This window comes from Microcebus murinus, unplaced genomic scaffold (assembly GCF_040939455.1).
Source record: "Microcebus murinus isolate Inina unplaced genomic scaffold, M.murinus_Inina_mat1.0 scaf053_hap2_Mmur4.0, whole genome shotgun sequence".
NCBI classification, from domain to species: Eukaryota; Metazoa; Chordata; class Mammalia; order Primates; family Cheirogaleidae; genus Microcebus; species Microcebus murinus.
This window is the reverse complement of record NW_027438999.1, coordinates 13,663-41,318: the sequence shown is the minus strand read 5'-3', so window position 1 is coordinate 41,318 and position 27,656 is coordinate 13,663. Positions and strand designations below refer to the sequence as shown.

Genomic DNA, 27,656 nt, shown 5'->3' with positions numbered 1-27,656 from the left:
TTATTTTCTCACAGTTCTGGAGGCTCGGAGGTACAAGATGAAGGCACTGGCAGGTTTGGTTGTCTGGCAAGGGCTGCTCTCTGCTTCCAAGATGGCACCTGTGGCAGCATCCTGCAGAGGGAATGAATGCCATATCCTCACATGGCAGAAGGCTGAAGGGCAACCTCAATGAACACTGCGTAAAGCTTCTTTTATAATACAAGGGGCTTAATCCCATTCATGAGGGAGTAGCTCTCCTGGCCAAATCACCTCTTAAAGGCCCCACCTCCTACCATCATCACATTGCCCGTTAAGTTTCAACACCTACATTGTGGAGAAGAATACACGTAACTAAGTATGGATTGACTTGCTTCACGTTTGCCTCAGCACTGCAGAAATCCTAAGTAAGTGCAAAGTAATTCGATTCCATTAACACAGGAAAGATTTTTTATGGAAACTGTGAGTCTTTAGCCACAGTTTTTATTTAGAAATAAAGGACATTTATTGGCTGAACGGAGGACTTGTCCTGGGGATTCAGTAGAGGAAGGGCCTTTGGGATGGTGGAGAGACACAGGTCTGGAGAAGTGCTTATGAGTTTACAATAAGAATAGGAACAGAGTTGAGGACCCTTTGGGGGAGTAGTATGAAAAGGTGCTAGATTCGTAAACTGACAGATAATAGTATCTAGACTGAGAACTTGAGAAGTAATCCAAAGTTAAAGTAGTAGCTCGAAAAAGTGGAGAGGAAAGTGTGAATTCAGTGTTATTTCAATAAGAATTCATTCATGATGAATTACCTCACTCAACAAATATTTGTCGAGAAACTTCCATGGTCAGGCATTACCCTAAGTGATAATTAAAGAATAATAATGTCTGTCCTTACTGGGCAATATCTAATCCTGGCAACAATTGTGCAAGATAGATGGGGTTATCTTATTTTATTCCCACTTTACAAAAGATGACACCGAGGACCAGCCAGCTTAAGTAATCTGTTCCGGATGACCTAGTATTTGAACAGGAGTTTGTGTGACTCCAAAGCTCACACATTCCCCAGTACACTGTGCAGCCAAAAATAGGATGGAATCCATGAGAGGTTGTGTGACGTTTTGAGTATATAGAATGAGAAAATTAGGTGTGATTTTTTAATTTTTTGTTTTTTGGTTTTTTATCGTGGTCGACAACACACTACATGAAATGCATGCTGTTAACAAATATCCAGGTGTACTATACAGTATTGCTAGGTATATGCACATTGACTTACAGCAGATCTCTGGAACTTTCTCATCTTCTATGGCTGAAACTCTATGCCCCTTGCACCTCGCTTCCCCATTCACCCCTTCCCCAGCCCCTGGCAATCCCCATTCTACTTTCTGCTTGTATGAATTTGACTATTTTAATACCTCATAAAAGTGGAATCATGCAGTATGTCTCCTTCTGTACCTGTAAATGGTTTGTTTTACTTAGTACAACATTGTCAAATCCAGCCATGATGTAGGAGTGTTTTTTGACAGTCCCACAACCTGAGAGGTTCTTGAAACTTGTGAAACGTACACATTCCAGAGACGAATATAATGGGCCCTATGTATTGATCACCTAGCTCCAACAACTGTCCAAAGGCAGCTCATTCTGTTTTATGTATTGCATCCTCCAAATCCGATGTGGTGCCTAGGCCCACTCAATTATTTTAAAGCAAATATTTGACTATTTAAGTCAAGTTGACTTGTGTGTGTTTGACAATGTGTCTCAAGTAATATCGTTTTCAATATTATAAGTTTTTCCTAATTACAAGAGTGATCCAAGATTGTGCAAAAAATATTCAAACCTTATAGAGGCATGTGATGTAGAGAGTAATGGTCTCTGTCACCCCACTGATAACTTTTATCAACAATTTAATATATGCTATCAGTGAGTCCCTTTTCCCCCAGTCTGTATGCTAATGTGCACCTCGCAACCCCATGAGAGACCTTACGTTGCTCTCTAGCATTGTTCACTTAACTGTGTAGCCAGACGATGATTCCATCACAGGACTGACAGTAAGAATAAACTAAGGACATAGACATGTCTACACCTTTGGTGCTTGAGACAGCACTAGCAATCCTCCCCATTCAGGAATTTCATGCATAAACCCTCACCTGCTGGTTGTCCTTCCTCTTTACACCTGATGTAACCAAAATTCAGGTAGCTTAATGATCACTTTTGCAAAGTCTCAGTTTTGAGGAGCAACAATATGGCACTATATGGTAAACGTAACTATTGAAATCAATATTTCACTTAAGCCCATTTCAAATAATTTAGAAAGACAATATTGCACTGTTGGTATTTTCAAAAACCCTTGCCCTGGATTTAATATTAAGTTTACCTCTTCACAATTTTTATTCATTTCATATTTTCATGCCATTGTTATTTTTTAAATTTATTTCTTAATTTTTTTATTTAGGCATATTATAGGGGTACAGATTTTAAGGTTTCAATAAATGCCCTCCCCCCTCCCCCCACAAGTCTGAGTTTCCAGCATGACCATATCCCAGTTGGTGCATATCTCACTCATTATGTATGTATATATCTGCCCCCTCCCCCCTCCCACCTGCCCAATACCTTATTACTGTAGTTCCTATGTGTCCACTTAGGTGATGCTCAGTTAATACCAGTTTGCTGGTGAGTATATGTGGTGCTTGTTTTTCCATTCTTGGGATACTTCACTTAGTACTATGGGTTCCAGCTCAAACCAGCAAAATATAAGATGTGCTATATCACCATTGTTTCTTAGAGCTGAATAATACACCATGGTATACATATACCACATTTTATTAATCCATTCTTGGATTGATGGGCACTTGGGCTGTTTCCACAGTCTTGCAATTATGAATAGTGCTGCTATAAACATTCGAGTGCAGGTGTCTTTTTTGTAGGGTGTCATTGGATCTTTTGGGTAGATGCCCAGCAACGGGATTGCTGGATCAAATGGTAGATTCACTTGTATCGCTTTAAGGTATCTCCATATTGTTTTCCACAGAGGTTGAACTAGTTTGCAGTCCCACCACCAGTGTAGGAGTGTTCCTCTCTCTCCGCAACCACGCCAGCATTTATTGTTTGGAGATTTTTTGATAAAGGCCATTCTCACTGGGGTTAAGTGATATCTCATTGTGGTTTTGATTTGCATTTCCCTGATGATTAGAGATGTTGAGCATTTCTTCATATGTTTGTTGGCCATTCTTCTGTCTTCTTTAGAAAAGTTTCTGTTCAGGTCCTTTGCCCACTTTTTAATAGGGTTATTTGATTTTTTCTTGCTGATTTTCGTGAGTTCTAAGTATATTCTAGTTATCAGCCCTTTATCAGATGGCTAGAATGCAAAAATTTTCTCCCATTCTGTAGGCTGTCTGTTTATTTTCATGACTGTTTCTTTGGCTGTGCAGAAGCTTTGTAGTTTGATCATGTCCCATTTATTTACTTTTGTTGCTGCTGTAATTGCCTTGGGGACTACTTCATAAACTCTTTGCCTAGACCAATGTCTAGGAGAGTGTTTCCAACATTTTCCTCTAGAATTCTAATAGTTTCATACTTTAGGTAAGTCTGCTATCCAGCGTGAGTTGATTTTTGTGAGTGAGGTGAAAGGTGTGGGTCCTGCTTCAGCCTTCTACAAGTGGCTATCCAGTTTTCCCAGCACAATTTATTGAAAAGGGATTCTTTTCCCCAGCATATGTTTTTGTCTGCTTTGTCGAAGATTAGATGGCTATATGAGGATGGTTTTATATCAGGATTCTCAAATCTGTTCCTCTGGTCAATATTCCTGTTTTTGTGCCTATACCAGATTGATTTAATTACTACAGCTTTGTAGTATAGTTTGATATCTGGCATATTAATACCTCCCATTTTGTTTTTGTTGCCTAGAATTGCTTTTGATATTCAGGGTCTTCTTTGGTTCCATACGAAGCGTAAAATTATTTTTTCTATATCTGTGAAGAATCTTGATGGGATTTTAATAGGTATTGCATTGAATCTATAGATCAGTTTGGGTAGTATAGACATTTTAATGATGTTGAGTCTGCCAATCCACGAGGATGGTATGGATTTCCATCTGTTTACATCCTCTGCTATTCCTTCCTCAGCTTTCCATAGTTCTCCCTGTAGAGGTCTTCGACCTCCTTGGTTAAGTATATCTATCCCTAGGTACTTTAATTTGTTTGTTGCTATTGTGAAGGGAATTGAGTCTTTGATTTGGTTCTCAATTTGATTGTTGTTGGCGTATAGGAATGCCTCTGATTTCTGTGTATTGATTTTGTATCCTGAGACTTTACTAAATTTATTTATCAGTTACAGGAGTTTCTTCGTTGAATCTTTGGGATTTTCTAAATATAATATCATATCATCAGCAAACAGTGAAAGTTTGATCTCTTCTGCCCCTATTTGGATACCTTTAATTCCACTTTCCTGTCTGATTGCTGTAGCCAGGACGTCCAGAATTATGTTGAATAGAAGTGGAGGTAGTGGGAAGCCTTGCCTGGTTCCAGTTCTAAATGAGAATGCTTTCAGTTTTTCCCCATTAAGTATGACGTTGGCTATGAGTCTGTAATACATGGGTTGTATCATTTTTAGGTATGTTCCTTCTATGCTATTTTATTAAGTGTTTGTATCATGAAAGGGTGTTGAATTTTGTCAAATGCTTTTTCTGCATCTATTGAAAGAATCATGTGGTCTTTGTTTTTGCTTCTGTTTATGTGGTGAATTGCTTTGGAGATTTACATATGTTGAACCATCCCTGCATCACTGAGATGAAGCCCACTTGGTCGTGATGGATTATTTTTTTGATAAGTGTCTGGATTCAGTTAGCTAAGATTTTGTTGAAAATTTTTGCATCTATATTCATTAGGTATATTGGCCTGTAGTTTTCTTTTTTTGTTGCACCTTTCCTGGTTTTGGTATCAGAGTAATATTTGCTTCATCAAAGGTGTCGGGGAGGTTTCCATTCTTCTCGATGTTGTGGAATAGTTTCTGCAAGATAGGTACTAGTTCTTCTTTGTAAGTGTGGTAAAATTCGGGTGTGAAACCATCTGGAATGGAACTTTTCTTTTTAGGGAGATTTTTAATTGCTGTTTCTATTTCAGCTGTTGAGATTGGTCTGTTCAGGGAATCTATTTCTTCCTGGTTGAGTCTAGGGAGGCTGTGTGTTTCTAGAAATTTGTCCATTTCCTCCACATTTTCAAGTTTGTGTGCATAAAGATTTTTGTAGTATTCATAAATTATATCTTGTATCTCTTTAGGATCAGTTGTGATGTCTCCTTTTTTGTTCCTGATGGAGCTGATTGGAGATTTCTCATTTCTGCTTTTCGTTAGCTTAGCCAATGGTGTGTCAATTTTATTTTTTCAAAGAACCAACTTTTTTTTTTTATTAATCTCCTGAATAGCTTCCCTGTTTTCAATTTCGTTTAGTTCTGATTTGATCTTGTTGATTTCACTTCTTCTGCTGGGTTTGGGGCTGGTCTGTTCTTCCTTTTACAGCTCTTTGAGTCGTTTCATTAGATTGTCTATTTGTGATCTTCTTGCCTTTTGGTTATAGGCATTTATGGAGATAAACTTTCCTCTCAGTACTGCTTTAGCTGTGTCCCAGAGGATTTGATAGATTGTCTCTCCATTGTCATTTTCTTCATAGAATGTTTTTATTTCCATCTTGATTTCTTCATTTATGAAGTAACCAATTAGTAGGAGGTGGTTTAATTCCCAAAAATTTAATTTAATTTTTGTTTAGAAATGTGAGTTTCTGTTACGGTTGATATCTACTTTTATTCCACTGTGATCTGAGAAGGTACATGGTATGATTTCTATTTTTTAAAATTTCTTGAGGTTTACTTTGTGTCCTAGGATATGGTCAATCTTTGAGAATGTCCCGTGAGCTGATGAGAAGAACGTATATTCAGTGGATTGTGAGTAGAATGTCCTGTAAATGTCAGTCAGACCCAATTGTTCTAGAGTTTTGTTTAAGTCCATTATTTCTTTATAAATTTTCTGTTTGGAGGATCCGTCTTGTGCCGTCAGTGGGGTGTTGAAATCTCCGGTGATTATGGAGTTGCTATTAATCCATTTGCTTAGATCCAGTAAGGTGTGATTTATGAATCTGGGTGCACCTAAGTTGGGTGAATATATATTTAAAATTGTTATCTCTTCCTGTTGAAGTGTGCCCTTCACCATTATATAATGACCCTCTTTGTCTTTCACTACTTTTGTTGTTTTAAAAACTAAGTCGTCTGAAATTAGAACTGCTATGCCAGCCTCCTTTTGGCTTCCACTTGCTTGGAATACTGATCTCCACCCTTTTACTTTTAGTCTATATGCATCCTTGCAGGTTAGATGTGTTTCCTGAAGACAGCATATACTTGGCCTGTATTTTCTTATCCATTCAGCCAGCCTATGTCTCTTGAGTGGAGAGTTTAAGCCATTCACATTTATTGAGAGAACTGATAGGTAAGGTAGATTGCTGTTCATTCTGTTGGGTTGGATGTTGTTGCTTTGATTTCTCTCTTGAGCCATTGTAATATCTGGCCTTTAATCTTTGGGTTTTGGTTGTTTTTATATTCGTGAGTTTTTATTATGGTGTTCTGTGCGTAACACTGTTCTGAGTACTTCTTGTAGGGCTGGTCTTGTCTTGGTGAATTCTCTGAGACTTTACTCATCTGAGAATGTCTTTATTTCTCCTTCATATATGAAGCTTAGTTTTGCAGGGAATAAGATTCTAGGCTGGGCATTGTTTTATTTCAGAAGAGTGAGAATGGGGCCCCAGTCTCTCCTTGCTTGTAGAGTATCAGTAGAGAAGTCTGGTGTTATTCGAACTTGCTTTCCCTTGTATGTTACTTGCTTCTTTGGTCTTACAGCTCTTAGAAGGGCCTCTTTAGTTGATATTTTGGTCAGTCTGATGGCTGCATGTTGTGACGTTTTCCTGTTTGCATTGAATCTCCCAGGGGTCCTCTGAGCTTCTTCAACTTATATATCAAAATTTTTAGCAAGGCCTGGGAAATTTTCTTCTATTATATCTTCAAATAGCTTGTCCAACCCTTGAGTGTTGTCTTCTTCCCCTTCTTGTAACCCTATGACCCTCACATTAGGTTTCTTCACATAATCCCACAGCTCTTGTAGGCTTTGCTCTTTTGTCTTGTTTCTTTGCTCTATCTCTGTGACTGATTTATTTAATTGGAGGGCGTTATCTTCAATCTCTGAGATTCTTTCTTCTGCTTGTTGTACCCTGTTCTTGAGACTTTCCACTGTATTTTGTAGTTCCCTGAATGGATTCTTCATTTCCAGGAGTTTGGTTAAACTTTTCTTCATTGTGTGGATTTCTTTAGTGAACTTTTGTTCCAGGTCCTGGAGGCTTTTTGTGGTTTCTTTGTGTTGGTTATTTAGTTGTTCTTGCAGGTGGTTGAATTTTCTTATGATCCACATTCCAAATTACTCTTCTGTCATTTTGGTTGCTGTTAGAGGCAAGGACCCTCAAAGACCCTCAACTCCCCTATGACTCGTCCTACACACGGACTTCGCCCCGGAAAATTCCAGCTATAGCTCTGAGAAGAATGCAGTCCATGACGTGCTGACCACGGGATGCTCCAGGGTATGCTGACTGCAATTGTTCCCGACCACCTGCCAGGTTGGAGATGAGTAACCAGTCAAAAACAGGATACTGATAAGACACTGATTGGGGCTGATTAACCCAGACCCAAGCCTCATCGTCAACACTCTATTTTTTTGTTTCTACTTCCTTGTTTCTGTATGCTTATAAAACCTACTAAGAATCCAAGTAAAGCAGACCTTGACAATCATTCGCTTGGTCTCGTTTCTTTCTCTCGCTCATCTCTTTCAGGCACGGTCCCCCTCGCCCCCGCGAGTAACAGAAGGTCCCGCGGGTCGGGACAAGTGGCGCCCAACGTGGGGCTTGAGGTACGGACCTTTGTCGGGTGACGCCACGGAGTGCTCTTCGGCCGAAGGAAACCCTACAGAGACCCTCATTCTGCCGCTCACATAGTCGACGGTCTGGTGAGTAAATTTTTACATTGTCACCCCATCGAGATGGGCCATTCATTGTCTAAAGAGGCCGTTTTTATTAAGGATCTCAAGGCCTCACTCAGAGAGAGAGGAATTAGAGTTAAGAAAAAAGGACTTAGTAAAGTTTTTTGTGTTCATTGATCGTGCTTGTCCTTGGTTTATTATTGGTGGACGTGAGATTCACCCACAAAAATGGCAAAAAGTAAGTAGAGATTTAAGAAAAAAGACTTAGTAAAGTTTTTTGTGTTCATTGATTGTGCTTGTCCTTGGTTTATTATTGGTGGACCTGAGATTCACCCACATAAATGGCAAAAAGTAGGTAGAGATTTAAATGATTTCCTTCTAAATCAGGGCCCAGATGCCGTCCCTGTATCTGTTTTTTCGTACTGGGGACTAATCAGAGATATTGTTGAAGGGGCAGATTCAGACCCCAATAAAAAGCAGCTGCTCTCAGTAGCAGAATTCTGCCTCCGACCCGTGTCGCAGTCTGCTTTGAGAACTTCTTTAGAGGCGACTGGAGAGTCGGCTTCTCCTAATAATCCTGAGAGACCAACATGCCCTTCCCCTCGTCCTATTCAATTTCAGTCGGCCTCGGGGAACAACCGACAAGAGGATCCCCAGCCCCTAGACTCCTCCGAGCGACCACAGGGAGCGCAGGAGTGGACTTGTGTGCCTCCTCTGACACAATATTAAAACCTGAAGATGGTGTTCAAATTTTGCCTACTGGCTCATTTGGACCCCCACCGGCTAATATGTTCTTTTTTATTCTGGGCCGAGCCTCCTCCACTCTTGCAGGGCTCATAGTCCACCCTTCCATAGTAGATAGTAACTTTACCGGGGAGATTAACATCTTAGCCAGCGCGCTTACCGGCCCTGTGTGTGTCTCTAAGGGACAGCGTTTAGCTCAGGCGTTGCCCTTGCCCCTTAATACATCCTTCCCAGCCATCACCTCTAACCGAGGTGCTTCCTGCCCTGGCTCTTCTGATCTTTATTGGGTCCAAGCTATCACCAAAAAACGACCCACCCTGCGGTTAAAGTTAGATGGTAAACTTTTTGAAGGCCTTCTTGATTCTGGCACCGATTCCACAGTTATTGCCCAGGACGCCTGGCCTCGATCATGGCCATTGCAGCCTTCCCTTACGCACTTACAAGGTATAGGACAGTCTAATAATACTCTCCAGAGCTCCAAAATTTTAACATGGGAAGACCCTGAGGGAAACAAAGGTACCACCCAACCCTTTGTAGTCCCAAACCTGCCTGTTAACTTATGGGGGCGTGATATCCTTGCACAAATGAATGTCATTATGTGCAGCCCCAATGAAGTTGTAGCCAGCCAAATGCTTAAACAGGGATTCCTCCCAGGACAGGGCTTAGGCAAGGAGGGTCAGAGACTAAGAGCACCCCTGACCACCCCCCTAAATCAGACAGATCAGGACTAGGGTTCAAAGAACATTTTTTATAAGGGCCATTGATCCCCCTGCACTTCAGGCAGATAAAATCACTTGGAAAAGTGACTCACCTGTCTGGATCGATCAGTGGCCCCTCCCATCTAACAAGCTAGCCGCAGCTACAGCGTTGGTGCAGGAACAATTAGCTGCCGGACACATAGAGCCCTCTACTTCACCATGGAACACCCCCATTTTTGTCATTCAAAAAAGGACTGGCAAGTGGCGGCTGCTACAAGACTTGCGGGCTGTTAATCAAACAATGGTTCCCATGGGGGCACTCCAGCCTGGTTTGCCTTCCCCCGTAGCTATCCCCAGAGGCTACTATAAGATAGTCATTGACTTGAAAGACTGCTTTTTCTCCATACCATTGCACCCAGATGACTGTAAGCGCTTCGCCTTCAGTCTTCCGGTAGTAAACTGTATAGGACCCTCCCCGCGTTTCCAGTGGCGAGTATTGCCTCAAGGCATGGCCAACAGCCCTACCCTTTGCCAAAAATATGTAGCTCAGACAATTGATTCTTTTAGAATTCAACATCCTCAAATATATATAATTCATTATATGGATGACATTCTTTTTGCCGGAGCCCGAAGAGGCAACCTTACATCAAGTTACTATGCAGGTTGTCTCGGCCTTACAAGCTCGAGGCCTCCGCTTGTCCCCCGAAAAGATTCAGGTCTGTCCCCCTCACCTGTTCCTAGGTTTTGAATTATTCCCCAATAAGGTCCTCTCCCAAAAAGTACAGATCAGGAAAGACTCTCTTCAATGCCTTAATGATTTTCAGCGTCTTCTAGGCGACATTAATTGGCTTCGCCCATATTTAAAACTCACCACAGGACAGTTAAAACCCCTATTTGACATCCTGCAGGGAGATACTGACCCAACCTCTCCCCGCTCCCTAACTAAAGAAGGGCAGCAAGCGCTTAATTTGGTCGAGCGGGCCATAAATGCCCAGGCCATTGGCTACTTCTCCCCAGATTCCCACCTGTACTTTATTGTCCTCCCCACCCCCTTTTCGCCCACAGGACTCTTTTGGCAGGGCAAGCCTCTTTTTTGGGTTCACCTATCGGCTTCCTCCCCTAAAGTCCTTCCCACCTACCCTTACTTAGTAGCTAAGATTATTCAATTGGGGGAGAAAACTCCCTTAAACTCTTTGGAAAGGATCCAGATATCATAATACTCCCTTACAATGCTTCCCAAATTCAGTGGCTAATACAGACTGATGATGACTGGGCGGTTAACTGTACGTCTTTCCAGGGCAAACTAGATAATCATTACCCCCCTGATAAACTAATTCAGTTCCTCTATCGGACACCTGTAATATTTCCCAAAAAAAACAAGAGTCTCCCCCATTCCAGGAGCCGTCTTAGTCTTTACCGACGGATCCTCCTCAGGCACCGCGGCCTATAGCATTAATGGCCAGGTCTGCAGTTTTCCCACCAGATTCTCCTCTGCTCAACTGGTTGAGTTAGCAGCCTTAGTCGCAGTCTTCAAATACGTAGATCAGTCACCATTTAACTTGTATACTGATAGTTCTTATGTTGCTCATGCTGTCGCCGCTTTGGAAACTGTGCCTCATATTCGGCCCTCCAACAATACCACTCAAATGTTCCAGCAACTACAAGGACTCATTCACTCCCGTTCCGCGCCCTTTTTTATAGGCCATATTCGCGCCCACAGTGGCCTTCCTGGGCCTCTAGTAGCTGGAAATAATCTTGTTGATCAGGCGACTCGCGTTGCAGGCGCTGTTCACAATATCACTGTTGATCCTGTTTGCACTGCACGCCAGGCTCATGATTTACACCATCTCAATGCTCATACCCTCAGGCTTAAATTCTCCATTACTACAGAACAGGCCAGAGAAATCGTCCGCCAATGCAGGGCTTGTTTTACCCTTCTCCCTGAGCCACACCTAGGAGTCAACCCTCGGGGCCTGATCCCTGGGGAGCTCTGGCAGATGGATGTCACTCATTACCCCCCTTTCGGAAAGCTTAAATATGTACATGTCTCTATAGATACTTGCAGTGGATTTATCTTTGCTTCCCTACAAACAGGCGAGGCCACCCGCCACGTTATTAGTCATATTATAGCCTGTCTCACCTCCCTCCCTCAGCCTAAAGTTATTAAGACTGACAATGGCCCGGGATATATCAGTTCCAATTTCAAAAGTTTTTGTGTTCAGTTAGGCATTAAGCATATTACAGGCATTCCATACAACCCTCAGGGCCAAGGTATTGTAGAGAGAGCCCATCAGACGTTAAAAAATATGCTCTCCAAACTACAATCGGGAGGAGGAATTTTGTACCCTTTAACAGGTAATTCCAAAACCCTTCTTAATCATGCCCTGTTCATTTTAAACTTTCTCACCTTTGACACTGCCGGTAAAACGGCCGCCGACCGCCTTTGGCACCCATCCACCACGGATACTTATGCACAGGCCTTATGGAAGGAGCCGCTTACAGGCAAATGGCTGGGGCCTGACCCTGTCCTCATATGGGGAAAAGGACATGCCTGTATCTACGATACCCAGGCAGGAAACGCCAGATGGCTACCAGAGAGAGCGATTAAGTTATATAACCCACCCAGGGAATCCCCTGAGAAGAATTCTTAATTCTGTTCTCTTCCAGAAATACTATGACTCCCCGAGAAAAGGCGCTGCCTCTCCTATGCCTGATTCTAGTCGTGATCAAGAGCACCATCACAACCAACATCCATCAGATCTACAACTATACATGGCAGGTAATTAATGAGGCAGGAGACGTTGTTAATTCCTCCTCACGTCTCTCCGCAGTTATACCATGGGATCCATTAGAAATTGACCTATGCGTATTAGCTCTTGGGGCTAAAGACCCTGCGTGGGGCCTTCCCCCACTTTTCGCCCCTCAGCCAGCTCCTCCGACAGCTGACTCCTCCCCAGGCCTTTGTTCCTCGGGAGCCGAACGCTCTGCAACAAGGTATATAGACTTTTATGTTTGCCCAGGGGCCCATCAGCCGCACCAACAACTATCAATGTGGTTACGCCCCTGACTTCTTCTGTGCCTCCTGGGGCTGTGAGACCACCGGTGATGCCTACTGGAATCCCTCCTCTTCCTGGGATTATATCACCGTCAAAAAGCAGTTTCCCCGTCGAGCTCCTTCATCCCCTTACGCCCCACAACCCCCCACTGACCCTCAGTGTAAAAACTAGTGGTGCAACCCCCTGTTAATTTCATTCACCAAAGCTGGAAAAAAGTTTCCTGGGCTCAGTCCAGGGGATTTGAGTGGGGACTTAGACTTTACACATCTAGAAAAAACATTGGTCTCACATTTAAAATCAAGTTAATTAAAAGTCTCCCCAGAGGTCCTACGGTCGCAATAGGTCCTAACCACGACCTACACCCACCTCGACCTCACGGTCCCTCCAGGGACCTACCCTCCTCCCCAACTGTGTCCCCTCCTCTGCTCAGCACCTCCCTATACCAACCTACCCTGCCCGAGGGGCCCCCCTCCTCTGCAGAACTAATTCTCTCCTTAGTCAACGCCTCTGTCAGGACCATCCGAGAGGCCAACAATTCAGAATATTAGGAGTGTTGGGTATGCTACTCCCCCCGGCCTCCCTTTTATAAAGGCGTCGCTACATTTGGTCAGCCATTATTTACTAACGACACCAGCAAACTCAGATGGGGCCTAGAGACCCATGATGGCCTAACACTCAGCCAAGTCACAGGCCTAGGCCTTTGCCTTCTTAGCCCAAGAATGCTCCCTCCCGCACCCTTAGAGAAAATATGTAATCAGTCAATTACTGTCAACTCCACTTTTCAGTATATTCAGGCATCTAACACCTCTTATTTTGCTTGTTCTTCCGGCCTTACCCCGTATGTAGTCACTGCAACGTTTCTTGAGCATAGAGAGTATTGTGTATTAGTCATGCTCTTTCCCAGGCTCACTGTACATCCTGCTAATGAGTTACTTCAGTTTTGGGAGCGCGGCACCACAATGCCCCGGGTAAAGAGAGAACCCATCACGGCCATAACACTCGCAGTTGTTCTAGGCCTTGGTGCCACAGGGGCTGGAACAGGCATAGCCTCTCTGGTCACCTCCAACCAGCAATACCTACAGCTCTCTGTAGCCATCGATAATGACCTCCGAGAGCTACAGCAAGGTCTAAAATATCTTAAGGAGTCCCTCGCTTCACTCTCTGAGGTAGTGTTACAAAATAGAAGAGGCTTAGATTTAGTGTTCCTCTAAGAGGGAGGTTTGTGCGCAGCACTCAAAGAAGAATGCTGCTTCTACGCAGACAAAACAGGCCTGGTAGAAGATAGCATTAAAAAAGTTAGACAAAGCCTTGAAAATAGAAAAAAACAGAGGGAACAAAGTAAGGCATGGTATCAAAATTGGTTTTCCACATCCCCCTGGCTATCCACATTGCTTCCCAGTGTCTTAGGGCCGCTTGTAGGCTTTCTGTTGCTTCTCACTTTTGGGCCTTGGGCATTCAAAAAACTAACCAACTTTGTCAAGTCACAGGTAGACCCAGCCACACAAAAATCGGTCTCCGTGTTTTACCAACGGCTAGAACAAAGAGGCTCCAGAGAAGACCTCCATACAGAGTCTCCCAACACACCCACTGAAGGTCTAAATTTCTCAGACCTTGCCACAGACATGGAACGCAGTTGGTTCCAAAAGCTGTGGAGACGCCCATGACGGGATTATCGCGATGCTGTGTACCAGGTGCACACCCCGCCAGCTGTGAGGTAACTCCATGACGGGAATATTGTAGGTCCATGCCCGGGGGCACACTTCATAATCAGAAGTGCCGGAGCTGGATGCCACCTACATAGCCTAAGACAGAGGCCTCACCTTCACATTAATCGCCAGATCTTATATTTGGGGTGCTGGTCGCGGAAGCACATCGCGTAGCCTAAGACAGGCTCTCCACCAACTTATATAAACCTCCCTCATACTAATAAGGAGAGGGGGAGGTTGCCTGATTTTGGTTTGTGTCTGTGTCTAGGGGGCTGGTGGTCCTCTTTGGGGGTGTGTTTTCCATTTGGTTCTTCATATTTCCAGAGTTCCTTCACTGATTTCTTCCCATGTCGATCAGTTGTTGTTTCTTTCCTTTAGGTTTTCCTTTGGGTAATCGCACGCCTTGTTTAGTTTCTGAGCCGGTAGGTGCTGTCTGTGGGTGAGATTTGACCACTCCCTGTATAATGAGTCAGTAGGTGCTGTGAAAAGGATGTGCAGGATGTCCTCCCTGTCAGTAGGTGGCGCTTGCTTGGAGGAACAGGCTATGCTGTTGTTTTTGTGTCTTGTTGTCAGCTCTTGTTCCCGTAGAGAGGCACCATAGTGTCTCAGGTGGTCGGTGGGGCTCTGGGACTTCCAGGTGTGTCCTTTTCTCCCCTTCAGTGAGGGCTAGTCTAGTAGAGAGTCTGCGCGGAGCTGGATCGGGTAAGGCAGCCCTCAGGCACCTCCACTGTCGTTAGCAGGGGTCAAAGTTCTGTTCTCTGCTTCCAGGGAAAGCTGTCAGGGCGGGGCTGGAATGGTCCCACTCAGCCAGAAAGTCTGTGTGTGCGGGTGGGGCTGTCTGAGACCCACAGTCTGCAGCAGGCCTCGCTTCTTTCCACCCTCCCCAACTCCACAGCTACTCTTGGGCCTCTGCCAGCAGGCCAGACCACAGGCCACCAGGCTTCCCCGGATTGTGATGCCGGCGGGGAGGTTCTCTGCGCAGAAATGCCACCTGGGCTGGGCGCATGGCCTCCCTTTCAAGGGAGGGTTGCCCTCTAGGACGCTGATCTGCCCCCGAAGGCACACACACCTCCGTAGGCTGTTCACAAATATCCCTTCTGTGCCTCAGGCAATGCAAGACCTCGGTGCACGGAATCTGGTCTGCAGGTCTGACCTCTGGGCCCCAGAGTTCAAACTATATCCCCACCTGGGAGAGGAGTATCAGTCCCAATTCACCCACAGGGAGCCCAAGCTGGGTCTATGTCTCTCAGCCTCAGGGTCTGCCCCGTTCTCCTGGGATCACCGTGCCAGCAGCACCTGGGAGGGCTGGCCAGTAGGGAGCTCACAGTCTGAGTTCCTCTTAGTCAGCTGTAGGGCCCCAAATGGGAAGGTCCCATTCCCTGGAGGTGCTTCGGGCTCGTGGCTATATTGTCTCTCTGGGTAGCCGCGGGTAGGGTCAGCGGAGGGGAGAATGTGGCAAAAGGCACCTGCCGCGCAGCTAGGGTCTGTGCACATGGAGGTGCCCCGAGGGGTTTGGGAGCCTGGTGCGGGGTCCGCTACTGGCTTACCATAGCTCACTGGCAGCGGCCATCTCTGGGCTAGTGTCCGCAGGTCTCTCCACCCGCTGGGGAGCCCACCAGCAGTCCCAGATGCAGGGGAGGGGAAAGTTGAGCGATCAACCTACCCTTCCCACTTGTCTCCAGGCTGCTCCAGCGGTCTCAGCTTCCAGTTCTCCCCCGCAACCTCCTCCTATAGAGTCTCCCGTGGTCTCAGGTACCCCTCCTTCCGACCCTCATCCACTGTATGCTCTTCTTTTGGCTTCTTTCTTCTAATTTCTGCTAGAATCTGTCTTTTCTGCAGAGACACTCTGTCTGGCGGTGTTTCTCATCTGCCATCTTGATTCCATTCCCACCATTGTTATTATACTCTTCATTTTCGTATCCCATTGATGATATTATGGCATTTTCCACTATGCACGATTCTATCATTGCTTAGAAGTAAATGATCCCATTTTCCTCACAAAATATTAAACATGTCAGTTGGTACCTTGTGCAGGTCAAAATTTTTCTGATACATTAAATATTTAAACAAATGCGCATGATATGCTACACTTGAAACTTGTAACACAAGATCAGGACAGAAAGTTGCTAATTTGCATATTCTCTATACTACAGGAGGTGGAGATTCTTACCTTGAGGAGTGTTTTTGCTGTCTGCTTGGTTGGGGACCTCCCAGTATTTCGATAGAAGTTGGTTCTTAGAAGGTCACTGTTCAATTCAAGCTTAGCATACTAGGAAATCTTAGGAAGACACAAGCCATTCTGAGGTCACAGGCCTGGCTCAGTGACTCCCAGCTGCATGGCCTGGTGTGAGGAGGAAGACTGGGGAGACAGGAGCCTGATGCCTCCCATTTCTGCCACACTGACCCTCAGGATAATCCTGTGATGTAGATAATGGCATCATTCTGTTTTACAATGAAATGAGAACAAATCTGTTTTAAGGGACAGACGTATGCATTGAGGGTTCCAGATTGAGAAGCCTTACTACCTAATTGGTGTCAATGTGTTTTGGATGACCAGCACTGAGAGGATCCTCATTCTTCCGGCCAAAAATGCAACTGGCTGCCTGGTTCAACCTTACATCTCAGAGCATTTGCAGTCTGAGTGCAATAAAGGGGGTGTGTGCACAGATGCCAGGGCAACCTCGAGCTCCTCCTAAGCAGTGATGAAGGTGTTTGCAGCTTCAGACGGATGAGCTTAATTTAGATATCTGCACAAAATATTAACCTGGCCATTCAAATGTTGATAGATTTCGACACAGCAAATTTTGCATAGAAGAAATCTCATGGGTATTTGTTAGCTGGTCACTAGTGAAAAACATCAGGTGTATAAAAAGTGGAGTCAAACCTCGGTGGCACCGTATCACCTTCGTGTGTAACCTTAGGCCCTGTGAGAGTTTGAAGAGCACAGCCCTGCTCTGGACTCTCCTCTAGGCCATGAGCTATAGCATACCCTTCCTCAGGTCCCCAGTGTGTTGCATGATAGATGCAATGTGACAACATGATGCTTTCTGCTGTATTCCCTGGGGCCCCAGTGTCGTGTCACCTTCAATCCACGGATTAATGGTCCTTCTGCCATGAAAGAGCTACAGGAAGTCATCAACCACTGTGTTTGCAAAGCCTTCTTGCCTTTACACCCCAATGTCTGAGTTTGTCTCTGCTAAAGTCTCACACAATTGGTAGTAAGGCATTCTTTTAATTGATGATTCCTGGTGTAAATAAAGGACTTGATCCTCTCACACGGGGCTGCCAACTCCTCATCCAATGGATGGCTTTCCTCTGTGGTGCCATCACAGGATAAATGGTCAGCTGCCTGTGCTCCACGGACACTGTGAGACTGCGATGTGAATGAAGGTTGTGTTCACGTACACTGACTCCTAGGTGTAGAGTAAGCATATATGATACATAATGAAATAATCAGAAAACTCAGAGACTATATAGTGAGGGTTTGTATTCCTTAAAGGTAAAAGAATATACTCATGAGAATTAAATGCACAGAAAACATCCTGGAGTATTTATTTCACATCTGTACCTATTGGCAAAAGTTCTCAAATGAGGAACGTCTTAGAACTTTGACATCATACTAAAGACATATATTCCAACACATACTTTAGATTAAGGGGAAAATCTTTCACAAAAAATCAGGAAGTAAATTGACCCTGAGTATTAAATATTTATTCATGGTGGAGGCCTCACTTCTTCCTATATAAGATATCAGAGTATGGAAAATAGAATATGAGTGCACTTATTTTTAAAAATTAGGAAAAAATTTAAACAAAGTGAAGAATGTGTTCAGGGGCCAGAATAAAAATTGTCAACATGCGGAAACACGAAAGAATGTCACTCCTCTTTCTAAGTGGGAGTGGATTTTTGAATGGCATGTAAAACAATTTGAGTAACTCAGCAAAAGATCTAATTTCACTGACTTATTCACATCAAATTCTGAAACAACTTCGGGTTCATTAAACCCAATCTGTACAATTGAAGATTTCGTGTTTTATATGTAAAACAATCAATCACAGTATAACAGAAAAAGGGAGAGAATTAATTTTTCTCATATTTAGATGAATATAAAATCAACTTTGCATATGCTAACTTAACATTACACTTTTAAAAAATTCTGTCTCTACAGAAAGGTATGAAATATTGAACCATAGGTAATTAAGTATATATACATTAATGAAATACTTTTACTCATTCTAGGGACAGGTGTCATTTATTAATAATAGAGGACACAAATCAATTAAATGAAGTTTTGATTTTTTTATGAAAGTGACATTTTTAGAAATCTATGTCTCACAAGTGATATTTGTATATCTTATTCTGTGGTCTTAATGATTTTTAGCAGTTTAACTTATTATTCTGGGGCACAAACTTGTATTGCTTTTATTAAGTCCTGTAAATCCATAGAACATATTTCCTCTGGAATTTTATGACATTAGAATTGGTTTTGTAACTTACTAATTTTGCACGAAAGTGTGTACATAAAATATATTTTATCTTCTTTAACTTTTTTCCTAAGGAAGAACAATGTAACCTTCCATGCCTGTGATTTCTACTACTTGAGACTGACACAGATCCACTGAGGCCAAACCTAAAGTTGAATCATTTTTATTGCTAAAAGTTAGTTGACGGTGCTAGGGAAACAAAGTCCCCAGTACTATCAACGGGTTGAAAGCCTGAAACATACAACTTTGGAATGTCTGCTACTCATAAAACTCTTTAGCTTTTATTTGAGTTTTAACAGAAAGGGAGTCTGGCACTGAACAAACACATGAACAAAGAACATGTAATAATTGAAACTAGAAATTTTAAGCCACATTGGCTTCATGTAGCTAATTTTATGACTGTATTGTATCACATAGGTTCAGCTTTGTTCTTCAAAGTGTCATCAGAATAACAGGGATTGTAGAATCAACTGAACACAGGCCACTTCTTCCCGCTGCTGTTACAGGAAGAGATATTAATCATTTGTTTAATATTTGTGTATTATGAAATATTCAGCCAATACAATACTGCTTAACCAAATCCTTAGTTTTCAGTTTCAAATAGACATTACTTACAGTTTGCATCATCAGTTTTGTGTGCAACACGGCCAATTCTTTTCTGAGTTCACTTCCTTCACCAACAAGATTTCCATGATCCTCCTCCAGGTCCTCAACACTCTAAAACAACAAGCCTAGTTCACTTCTAAACCACCACAATTCATTACGTTATAAATACGTACAGATACATTTCAAAAGAAGTAAAGTTTAAAATTCAAATGATGGCCATTATTTATTTCAAATAAAAAACATACTGAGTACTGCATGAACACGAAAATACCCATTGCATAAACATAGAAATGTGTGACCTGAGCGAAATGTTATTATAATAAGAGGTACAACAATAACACACTTGGCTTGAAATAATAAGACAATGAACTTTTGAGGCCAAGGTAGAGCAAGGAACAGAAAAAGAGCTAAGTTCCCTATCGATCAATGCCATAATTGTGAAATCCATGAGTAACTTTTCAAAACACTGGGTATTAAAACATTTATCATCCCTAATGGCCAACAGAACATGATTTCCTTAAAGGGACTATTGTGACCTATAGTATGACCTCTTCAACTTATTTAAAAAAACGTGATTTAAATCATTACTCTTCATTTCCCAAACAGCAAAATAGTGCATCCTATGTAAAACTAAGTATGTCAAGTGCTGTGGAGGGATTAAAAGATAAATACATGATCTCTTCCATATTCCAGGGTCAGGAGCAAACCCATAAATAGAAATCATATAAAAGTTGCATAATAGGAGTGGAAGGTCAACTTGCTGGAATTATGCAGTAAAAAAGGGGAGGTTAATACCTGCTTAGTTGGAAAAAGCATGAGATTTCTATAGGAAAAGAAAAAAAGTTGTAGCTACTGTGAAGAGAGCACAGGAAAGCACAGGGTGATGGTGAGCTGTGTCAGAGAGGGATGTCTACCTGGGGGTGGAAAGAAAGAACGCAGCCAACAAAGCTTTCAAAAGGGGTCATCTAATGGGGGCTTGGTCTGTCAATGTCTAAGAATTCAGGAGGGGAAGCTACTGGCAGGCCGGGAAGAGTTAAGGGTTATATGTTACGACAATAAACTAAAAATGGAGCTATCGCATGACCCAGCCATCCTACTGCTAGGTATATATCCAAAGAAATGAAATCAGTGTATGGAAAAGACATCTGCACTCTGCAGCACTAGGCACAATAGCCAAGATTTGGGATCAACCTAAGTGCCCATCAACTGATGAATGGATAGAGGAAATGTGGTACATATACACAATGGAATATTATTCAGCCATACAAAGAATGAAATCCTGTCATTTGCAGCAACACGGATGGAACTGGAGAACATTATGTTAAGTGAAATAAGCCAAGCAGTGAAAGACAGACTTCCCATGGTCTCACTCCGATGTGGGAGCTAAACATTAAAACAATCGATCTCATGGTGATAGAGAGTAGAATGATAGTACTACAGGCTGGGAAGGGTAGCAGAGAGCGGGGATACAGTGGGAACGGCTAACGGGTGCAATTATATAGTTAGACAGGATGCACAAAACTAGCATAAGACAGCACAACAGGGCGACTACAGTCAACAACAAGTTATCGTATATTTTAAATTAACGATTTAAAAGGGTGAAATTGGAATGCTCCTAACACAGAGAAACGAGAAATGCTTGAGGTGATGGGTAGCCCAGTTACCCTGATTTGATGACTGCACATTGCATACCTGTATCAAAACGTCACATGTACCTCATAAATATAGACAACTATTAGGTACCCACAAAAAAATTAAAAGCAATTTGTCGTCGCATCAATAATACTGAAAGCAAATACGCCATGAACTACTCAGGAAATCAGCTTGAAATAAAAGAAATACTCATTCCTTACAATTGGGTCGTTGCTCTTTGAGAAACATTGGCAGTAGACAGACAATGAAGTGACATGTACAAATGACCTACTCCTCCCACATTCATCTATAGCTACTCTGCTACAAGACTGATTGTGGAACAAAGAGCCATGATGACTCTTAGTAATCTATGAATTTCCTGCACCATATGCATGTTTTGGGTAAAACTGCTGACTTACCATTTCCTGTCATGACTATCACCCACTACCACCAATAAATCCAAAAAGTAAAAACTACCTGTACTACTTTTCTTAAAACGGGACCAATGATATCAAAGTGGAAAATGCTTAAGAATTTTAAAGAGAGGAAGGACATGTGGTGCATGTTTTTCCATCCTTGTGATACCTCACGTTGAAGAATGGGCTCAATCTCTATCCAGAATAATGTAAGAGGTGCTAGATCACCAATGTTTTTTTGTAGTTGAGCAGTACTCCATGCTATGCATATACCACATTTTACTAATCCACTCATGTATCGATGGGCATCTGGGTTGTTCGGCTTGGGCGAGGCAAACAGCATTACACGTAACCAAAATGTTTGTATCCCCATAATATCCTGAATAAATTTTTTAAAAAGGATTTTAAAGATACAATCACAATGTTAATATGAGTTTGCAAAGAAAAACAGTATTTTTATCTTAAATATACAAATTATGTGTTATGAAAGATATATTGCGTTGCCAAATACAACAGACCTTTAGGAATTCCACATGTAACACTTTAAATTGTCTCATTCTCCGGCTCTGAACAATCCTAGAGTATTCGCAAGCCTTTTGTAGCTGTAGAAGTATACTCTGCAAGTGTAAAAGGGAAAAGTTGTAATAGTGCTTTGAGTAAAATTTAAGATTCGGGGAAAAAATAATTCTATATTAAATTTCAGCAGAAGAGAAAATTTTCTCTTTCAACAACAGTATGTACATATATTTTATTCTTGATGATTTCAAAATGCACACACATGCTCTTTTCAACAATGCTGGACTTTATGTTCCTCCACAGAACACACCTCTGAACTTAGCCACTCTCAAGGTCACACCCTACATTTGGTCAGTCCCAATAACTGCAACATCGACACAATATAAAAGATACCAAAATCTCTTACATAGGAACCACGTCGTGGATATACTTCTGAAGCACGTTAAACAAACTTATTATGTAGTAGCTCACTTGATGCTCAAAGCAACTCCACGACAGAGGTTCTCTTATCATGTCCCCACCATAGCTGAGGGAATTGAGGCACAGAAAGAACGTGCTCAGGCTTCACAGTTACCAATGGTGAAATCAAAGTTGGACCTCAATCAGTGCGGTTCGAGAGGCCACACTCTGGACCACTGTACTGTACTGTTTCTCCATTTTTCCCAACATCCAGCCACTACTTCCCACCCTTTGCAGGTCAGTCACTTCAGTACTACAGCCTAGTAGCCCATAGGACCTAACACCCACTGGGTAGAGTGCTTTTCACTGTCCAACACCCCACTCCCACGTCCTCACTTTCCTCAGTTCCAGCTTCAATTCCACGGTCAGTCATCATACCTCTGTCCTTGCTGCTATACCCCACACCTCTCTCTCGGGTAACATGCTCAGCTAAAGCCCAGCCCAGAAAAAGCCAATTCCACAGCTGCTCTGACTCAACCAAGCTGACTGGTCTCATTGTAAATTCATGATCGCTATGACACTAACCTAAGATGGACCCCCTAATGCCACTTGGCATTTACATTCCCCTGGTCCATTCACTGGCCCACTCTCAGGAAACAATTCCAGGCCTTCTCCCCTGCCCTAAAGGCAACACCTCCTCTCCTGCCCCTACCTCTAACTGAGGACCTTACTGTCTCTCTAAAGGGACAGGACCAGTCCAAAGAGGACGTCCAGGCTCCCGTCACCACACCTCCCACCCACCTCGTCCATCTGTACTCATGGATTCTACCTTCTCTCCTGGAAGTTTTGCATGAATTATTGCTCCCTGACAGCTTGAGACAAGGGACCGATTAATTAGAAAGCTAAGCCTGATACCAACAGCTAGTTTTTCTTCCTCTTCTTTGAGTTTCTTCATAGCCAGATCCAACTCCCGAATCAAAGCCCGCAACCGCTGAGAATACTCCAGACAAAGCTTCTGCCTGCAGCACAGAATAATGGATTCTGTGACACTTCCTACCAATAACAAAAAGGTAAAACACTTTCAAAACAAAATTATTTCGTCACGACTTATGCCGTGAAGGGAGAAGGTGATGTCATCAGCTGCAGTCCTCTGATGGGAATATAAAACGGAGGATTCACTCTCATGACAAGAACATTTGTTTGTTACTGGCTAAGAGAGAAGCTACCTCACATACCTTAGCTCTTCAAAACCATGGAAGATTTATTGTGTTATAAATTTTCCAGGAAAACGTATTTTATCGACATGGCTTTCTTTTTTCCTTTTCTCTTTCTGAATAACACGTAGGTTGTGATGTCACAAATAAATTCCATGAGGATATTGTACCCATTTATCATGTGATCTCTCACCAGAAGCACTTCATTTTTCCCCATGTTGTCACAGGAATGATTTTGTACAGAAAAAGTAGTGAGACTAATTCAGTAAAACTTACAAATTATTTACAACATAAGACTAACCTTTCTTTATATGCTTGAGCACAGTCTTAAGTGTTGAGACACTTAACTCTTAATTCAGGAAGCACATTCATGGAAGGAATAAAAACTTCTTTAGGGTAAGCACATCAACTGTGATTGGCAAGAGCAAAATAGGTCATCTTTATTGACCTTGAGGAAATACATCTCATTTCCATTATGGGGTGATGTCAGAGGACTAAAGGAATTAATTCCTTAGAGGAAAATCAAGCCAGATATATTTTCAACTTGAGCATCCTCGAAATAGAACACGTAGTATGTTTCTTACGTAGTTTCTACTCATGAAGAATGCTAAGAAATGAGACAAATGGTTTTGCTCTAAATTTCCAAAAACCTTACCTTTGCTCTTGATGGGTTTTCCAAGCATGCGCAATTGTCTGCTGCATGGTGTTGACAGAAGCATCGGTATTCATTTTGAAACGTTTTCTCTTTGCATAAAGAACCTTGTTCATGTCCCCTGCATTGCAAATAGATACCCATTGAAATATACTCTTGGAAACTATTCTCCTCCCACATGTTCAAGTCAATTCGGGCAATGTTGGTTCAGCAGTATTGGAAAGACACTTAGCATTAATCAATAGGCATGATTTCAAAAAGCAAGATACTTTGCTTCCTTCTCTCTCTCTCTCTCTCTCTCTCTCTCTCTCTCTCTCTCTCTCTCTCTTTTGTGAAAGCTTCCAGCTACTACTCCTTTAATTCAGCATGCCTTAACGGCACATCACTTTTTAATTTAGGATGAAAATACAGCTAAAGATCGAAAGTTTCTGTTTTCCAAAATGTGAGAAAAGGGAGACACTGACCCCTTTATTTTGTCATGAGATAACAGCTACAAAGGCTGGTTTGTAACATTTTATGAAATATTCCCCAACTGAAAGGACAGAGTTACATGAATGATTGTTAGAACTTGTTACATGAAACACAGAAAATGATTCCAATTAACAGGGCTTCAAAAAGATACAGATAATTTCATGAAAAATAAATACAAAATTTAATTTAGCCAGTGACCCTTTTAAATAAATTAGACTAAAAGACAAGGAAATGAGAAAATTTATTCAAGAACAGTTTCCGCATCATTTCATGGAGGTTTTTGCATATCATTGTCATCAAAAGGTTGCATTTTGTAAAACTCAAATTTACTGAAATTATAAACATTTTGAATACTTCAAATAATGCTTTGCTAAGCCTATGACTGACTCTCTGTTACAGATCTACCATCAATACTTATTTTCCAGTAATCATGAATGGACTGCATCATTCTACAAATACTTTGTAAATATAGTTTATCATGTACATTAATGAAATTATAAGACAGCTCATAAATCAAGCACATTGTCACAACCAAATTGAGCAACGTTATCAAAACGTGCCTGTTTGTATGAATTATCCACACAGAGGAGTCAAAAATTGACTCTGACACTTAAGACTATGTCCTTTAACACAGTTAAGGTAACTGATATCTGACATGTTCATTTAAAACTTGCCATTGACTCTGATCATACATCACTCCATTGGTAGCCATGTTGTGTTTTGTTCTCCACTACAGGGGTTATTAAGGTAAATATAATGATAAGCAGATATTTCAGAGGTCTCCACCGGCACTGCTGCCACCCAAGGAAAAGAAATTGGGAAGTTAAAGGAAATAACCGACACGGGGAAATGAAACATTGCCGTTAAAACTGGATCTATGACTCGCCATGTGGTACAATGTGGAAGAGATTATTTCATCAATTTCTTCCAGTATTCCACAGTGCATCAAATAAAAGCATCTCTCTCACCAGTGATGGTACCATTGTTAGTACCATTCTCTTCACATCCACAATTCAAAGGGGTAAGTAATCTATGGAGCTGAATCACACTCAAGACTTATGTAACATCCTGTACCTGAGAACAAGGCAGTAAATAACAGCAGTGCCACACACTGATTGACAGTTCCTGCTGCAAAAGTTATATGGCTTATGAAAAGTGTCTACACCTACAAATATCTCCTAAAACATACCTTCAAATCTCTCCAGCATATTCTGTAACTCATTCCTGTGAAGAAATTACATTCACTTTTACATTGTTGGTCAGTGAAATGCCATGTGTGCATTAGAAGAAATGTCTTCTGCCAAGTGCTTTACATACAACATGTGCCACATGAGTGGAAGCTGATTTTCCTTAGTTACTTTACTACCAGACAAAAATGACTCTAAACACGTTACCGCACATCTTGCTGAGGTGTGCCTGAAAAGGGGCTGTTTTCTCCACCGTCACCAATTCCTGGATTGTTTGCTGCATTGAAAGCAAGAAAGACAAAGATGTTTAAAGGAAGGACGCAGGAGGCATGTGGTATTGGTGGAATTCCTGGGCTCTTGGCCACCAAAGAGATGCAAAGCAGACCTACAGGTGGAACCATTTAGGTGCAGGTCGCGTCAAGTGAGGCCAGGGTCCCAGACCATTTCACCGAGGCGAGGCCCTTCTGCAAGCCTTTGGGGGTTACAGGCACAGCAAACCGTGTACTGCCTATCAGACACGTTGGAGGCAAGGGCTGCACCAGTCCACAAGAGCTGGGCTAAGAGCTTCTGTAACTCTGTTATGGGGTGGGAGCATGAACCTGCTTTAGAAAAAACCTAGGGCTCTGGGGCATTTGCATCGCGGAATCCAAAGCAACGACCGGGCCCCGGGCCACCCACGTGCTCAGCCTGCCAAGAGATGAGACAGACCATGCCCTCGCCCCTCGCCCCTTGCCCCTCACCTCTTGGTGCGCTTTTACCTCCATACTGAACGTCATAGGCTGCCATAACCTGAGCCTCCAGCAGGTCCTTGGCAGCCCTCCCGATGTGCTTCCTTCCCGGGAGTGCCATGGCTGGCTGTCTTCGGACGCTAGAGATGACTCCTGACCCTTGTGAGCACAAAGACACACTACAGAAACGGGGACTGGTTAAGTGAGAACCCGCGGGTGAGGGCGAGGCTCTTCGGGTTCAACAAGGGTGGGGCTGGCGGGCCCTTGTGCCTCTTGTCACAGCAGGAGGGGACGAGGAAGATGGTGCCAGCACCTGTTCCCGTCCAATCCGGGCTGTGGCCACACAGCGCGTCCCTGCTCCGCACTTCAGTCCCCTCTGCCTGCCCCTCACCGCGCCCTTGGGCCAAAGTGGGGCCCCAGGAACGCCCTGTCTGCCAGTCAGTCTGAGGGGCACTGACCATGGAGTGACTCCGTATCCTTCCAGCCCTCTGGATGGGAAATGAACCGATCTGCACCTGTTCGGGACACTCAGGTGCGGGCACTGCCCACTCGCCATCTCGGACACCAGGGCGACCCCACGGGACCCGAGTGTCGGGTCATGACCGTAGCCAGGCAGGAGGGACAGCTCCCGGCTGGGAGAGGGAGCCTCAGAGGACCTGGAGACCCTCAGGCCCTCCCCCGGCCCACCCTCAGGGGCCTCGCCCTGATCCGGGTCCCAGGCGACACTGGAGACATTTTGTCAGAAGTCAGCTCCGGCCCTGCCGGGCTCCGCACCCACGTCCCCAAGGGCCACGGGGCATACCTTCCCCGCCCCTCCACCCAGTCGCGCCTCACCTGACGGATGCCAACAGTGCCCCCTCAGAGGACGAGGGCGACCCCGGTACCGCGACGACGCTCCTCCAAGGGCCTGCGTCCACGCGATAGCAGCCGGCTTCGCTGATTGGCCGGCATGCACGCCTTCGGGAGGTCGAGCCGCGAAGAGCCACGCCCCCTGCCGGGAAGCCGTCCACCTGCGGGACTGCTCAGTGTAGCTGGACCCTGAGCAAGGGCTCAGCAGGTCCTGGTCCTGGGCAGCGACGACGGACACTAGGGGCCGTGAGGCAGGCGAAAGGGCCTCTCCCCAGTGCCTTGCCTCTGGGCTCCTTCCAACCGGCCCTGGCCCTGCTCGAGGAGCATCCAT

The 27,656-nt window shown here is 43.5% G+C and overlaps 1 protein-coding gene across 1 annotated transcript; it reads right to left on the bottom strand.

Annotated features, from left to right (window-relative positions):
* LOC105877256 (synaptonemal complex protein 3-like) lies at positions 1–27,656 on the bottom strand. Its single transcript, XM_075999929.1, has 8 exons — positions 27,311–27,656; positions 26,507–26,635; positions 25,956–26,025; positions 25,751–25,785; positions 24,094–24,211; positions 23,144–23,243; positions 21,828–21,926; positions 1–111 (listed from the first exon to the last, which is right to left on the bottom strand). The coding sequence occupies exons 1-8, from the start codon at positions 27,654–27,656 to the stop codon at positions 1–3; spliced, it is 1,008 nt and encodes a 335-aa protein (XP_075856044.1).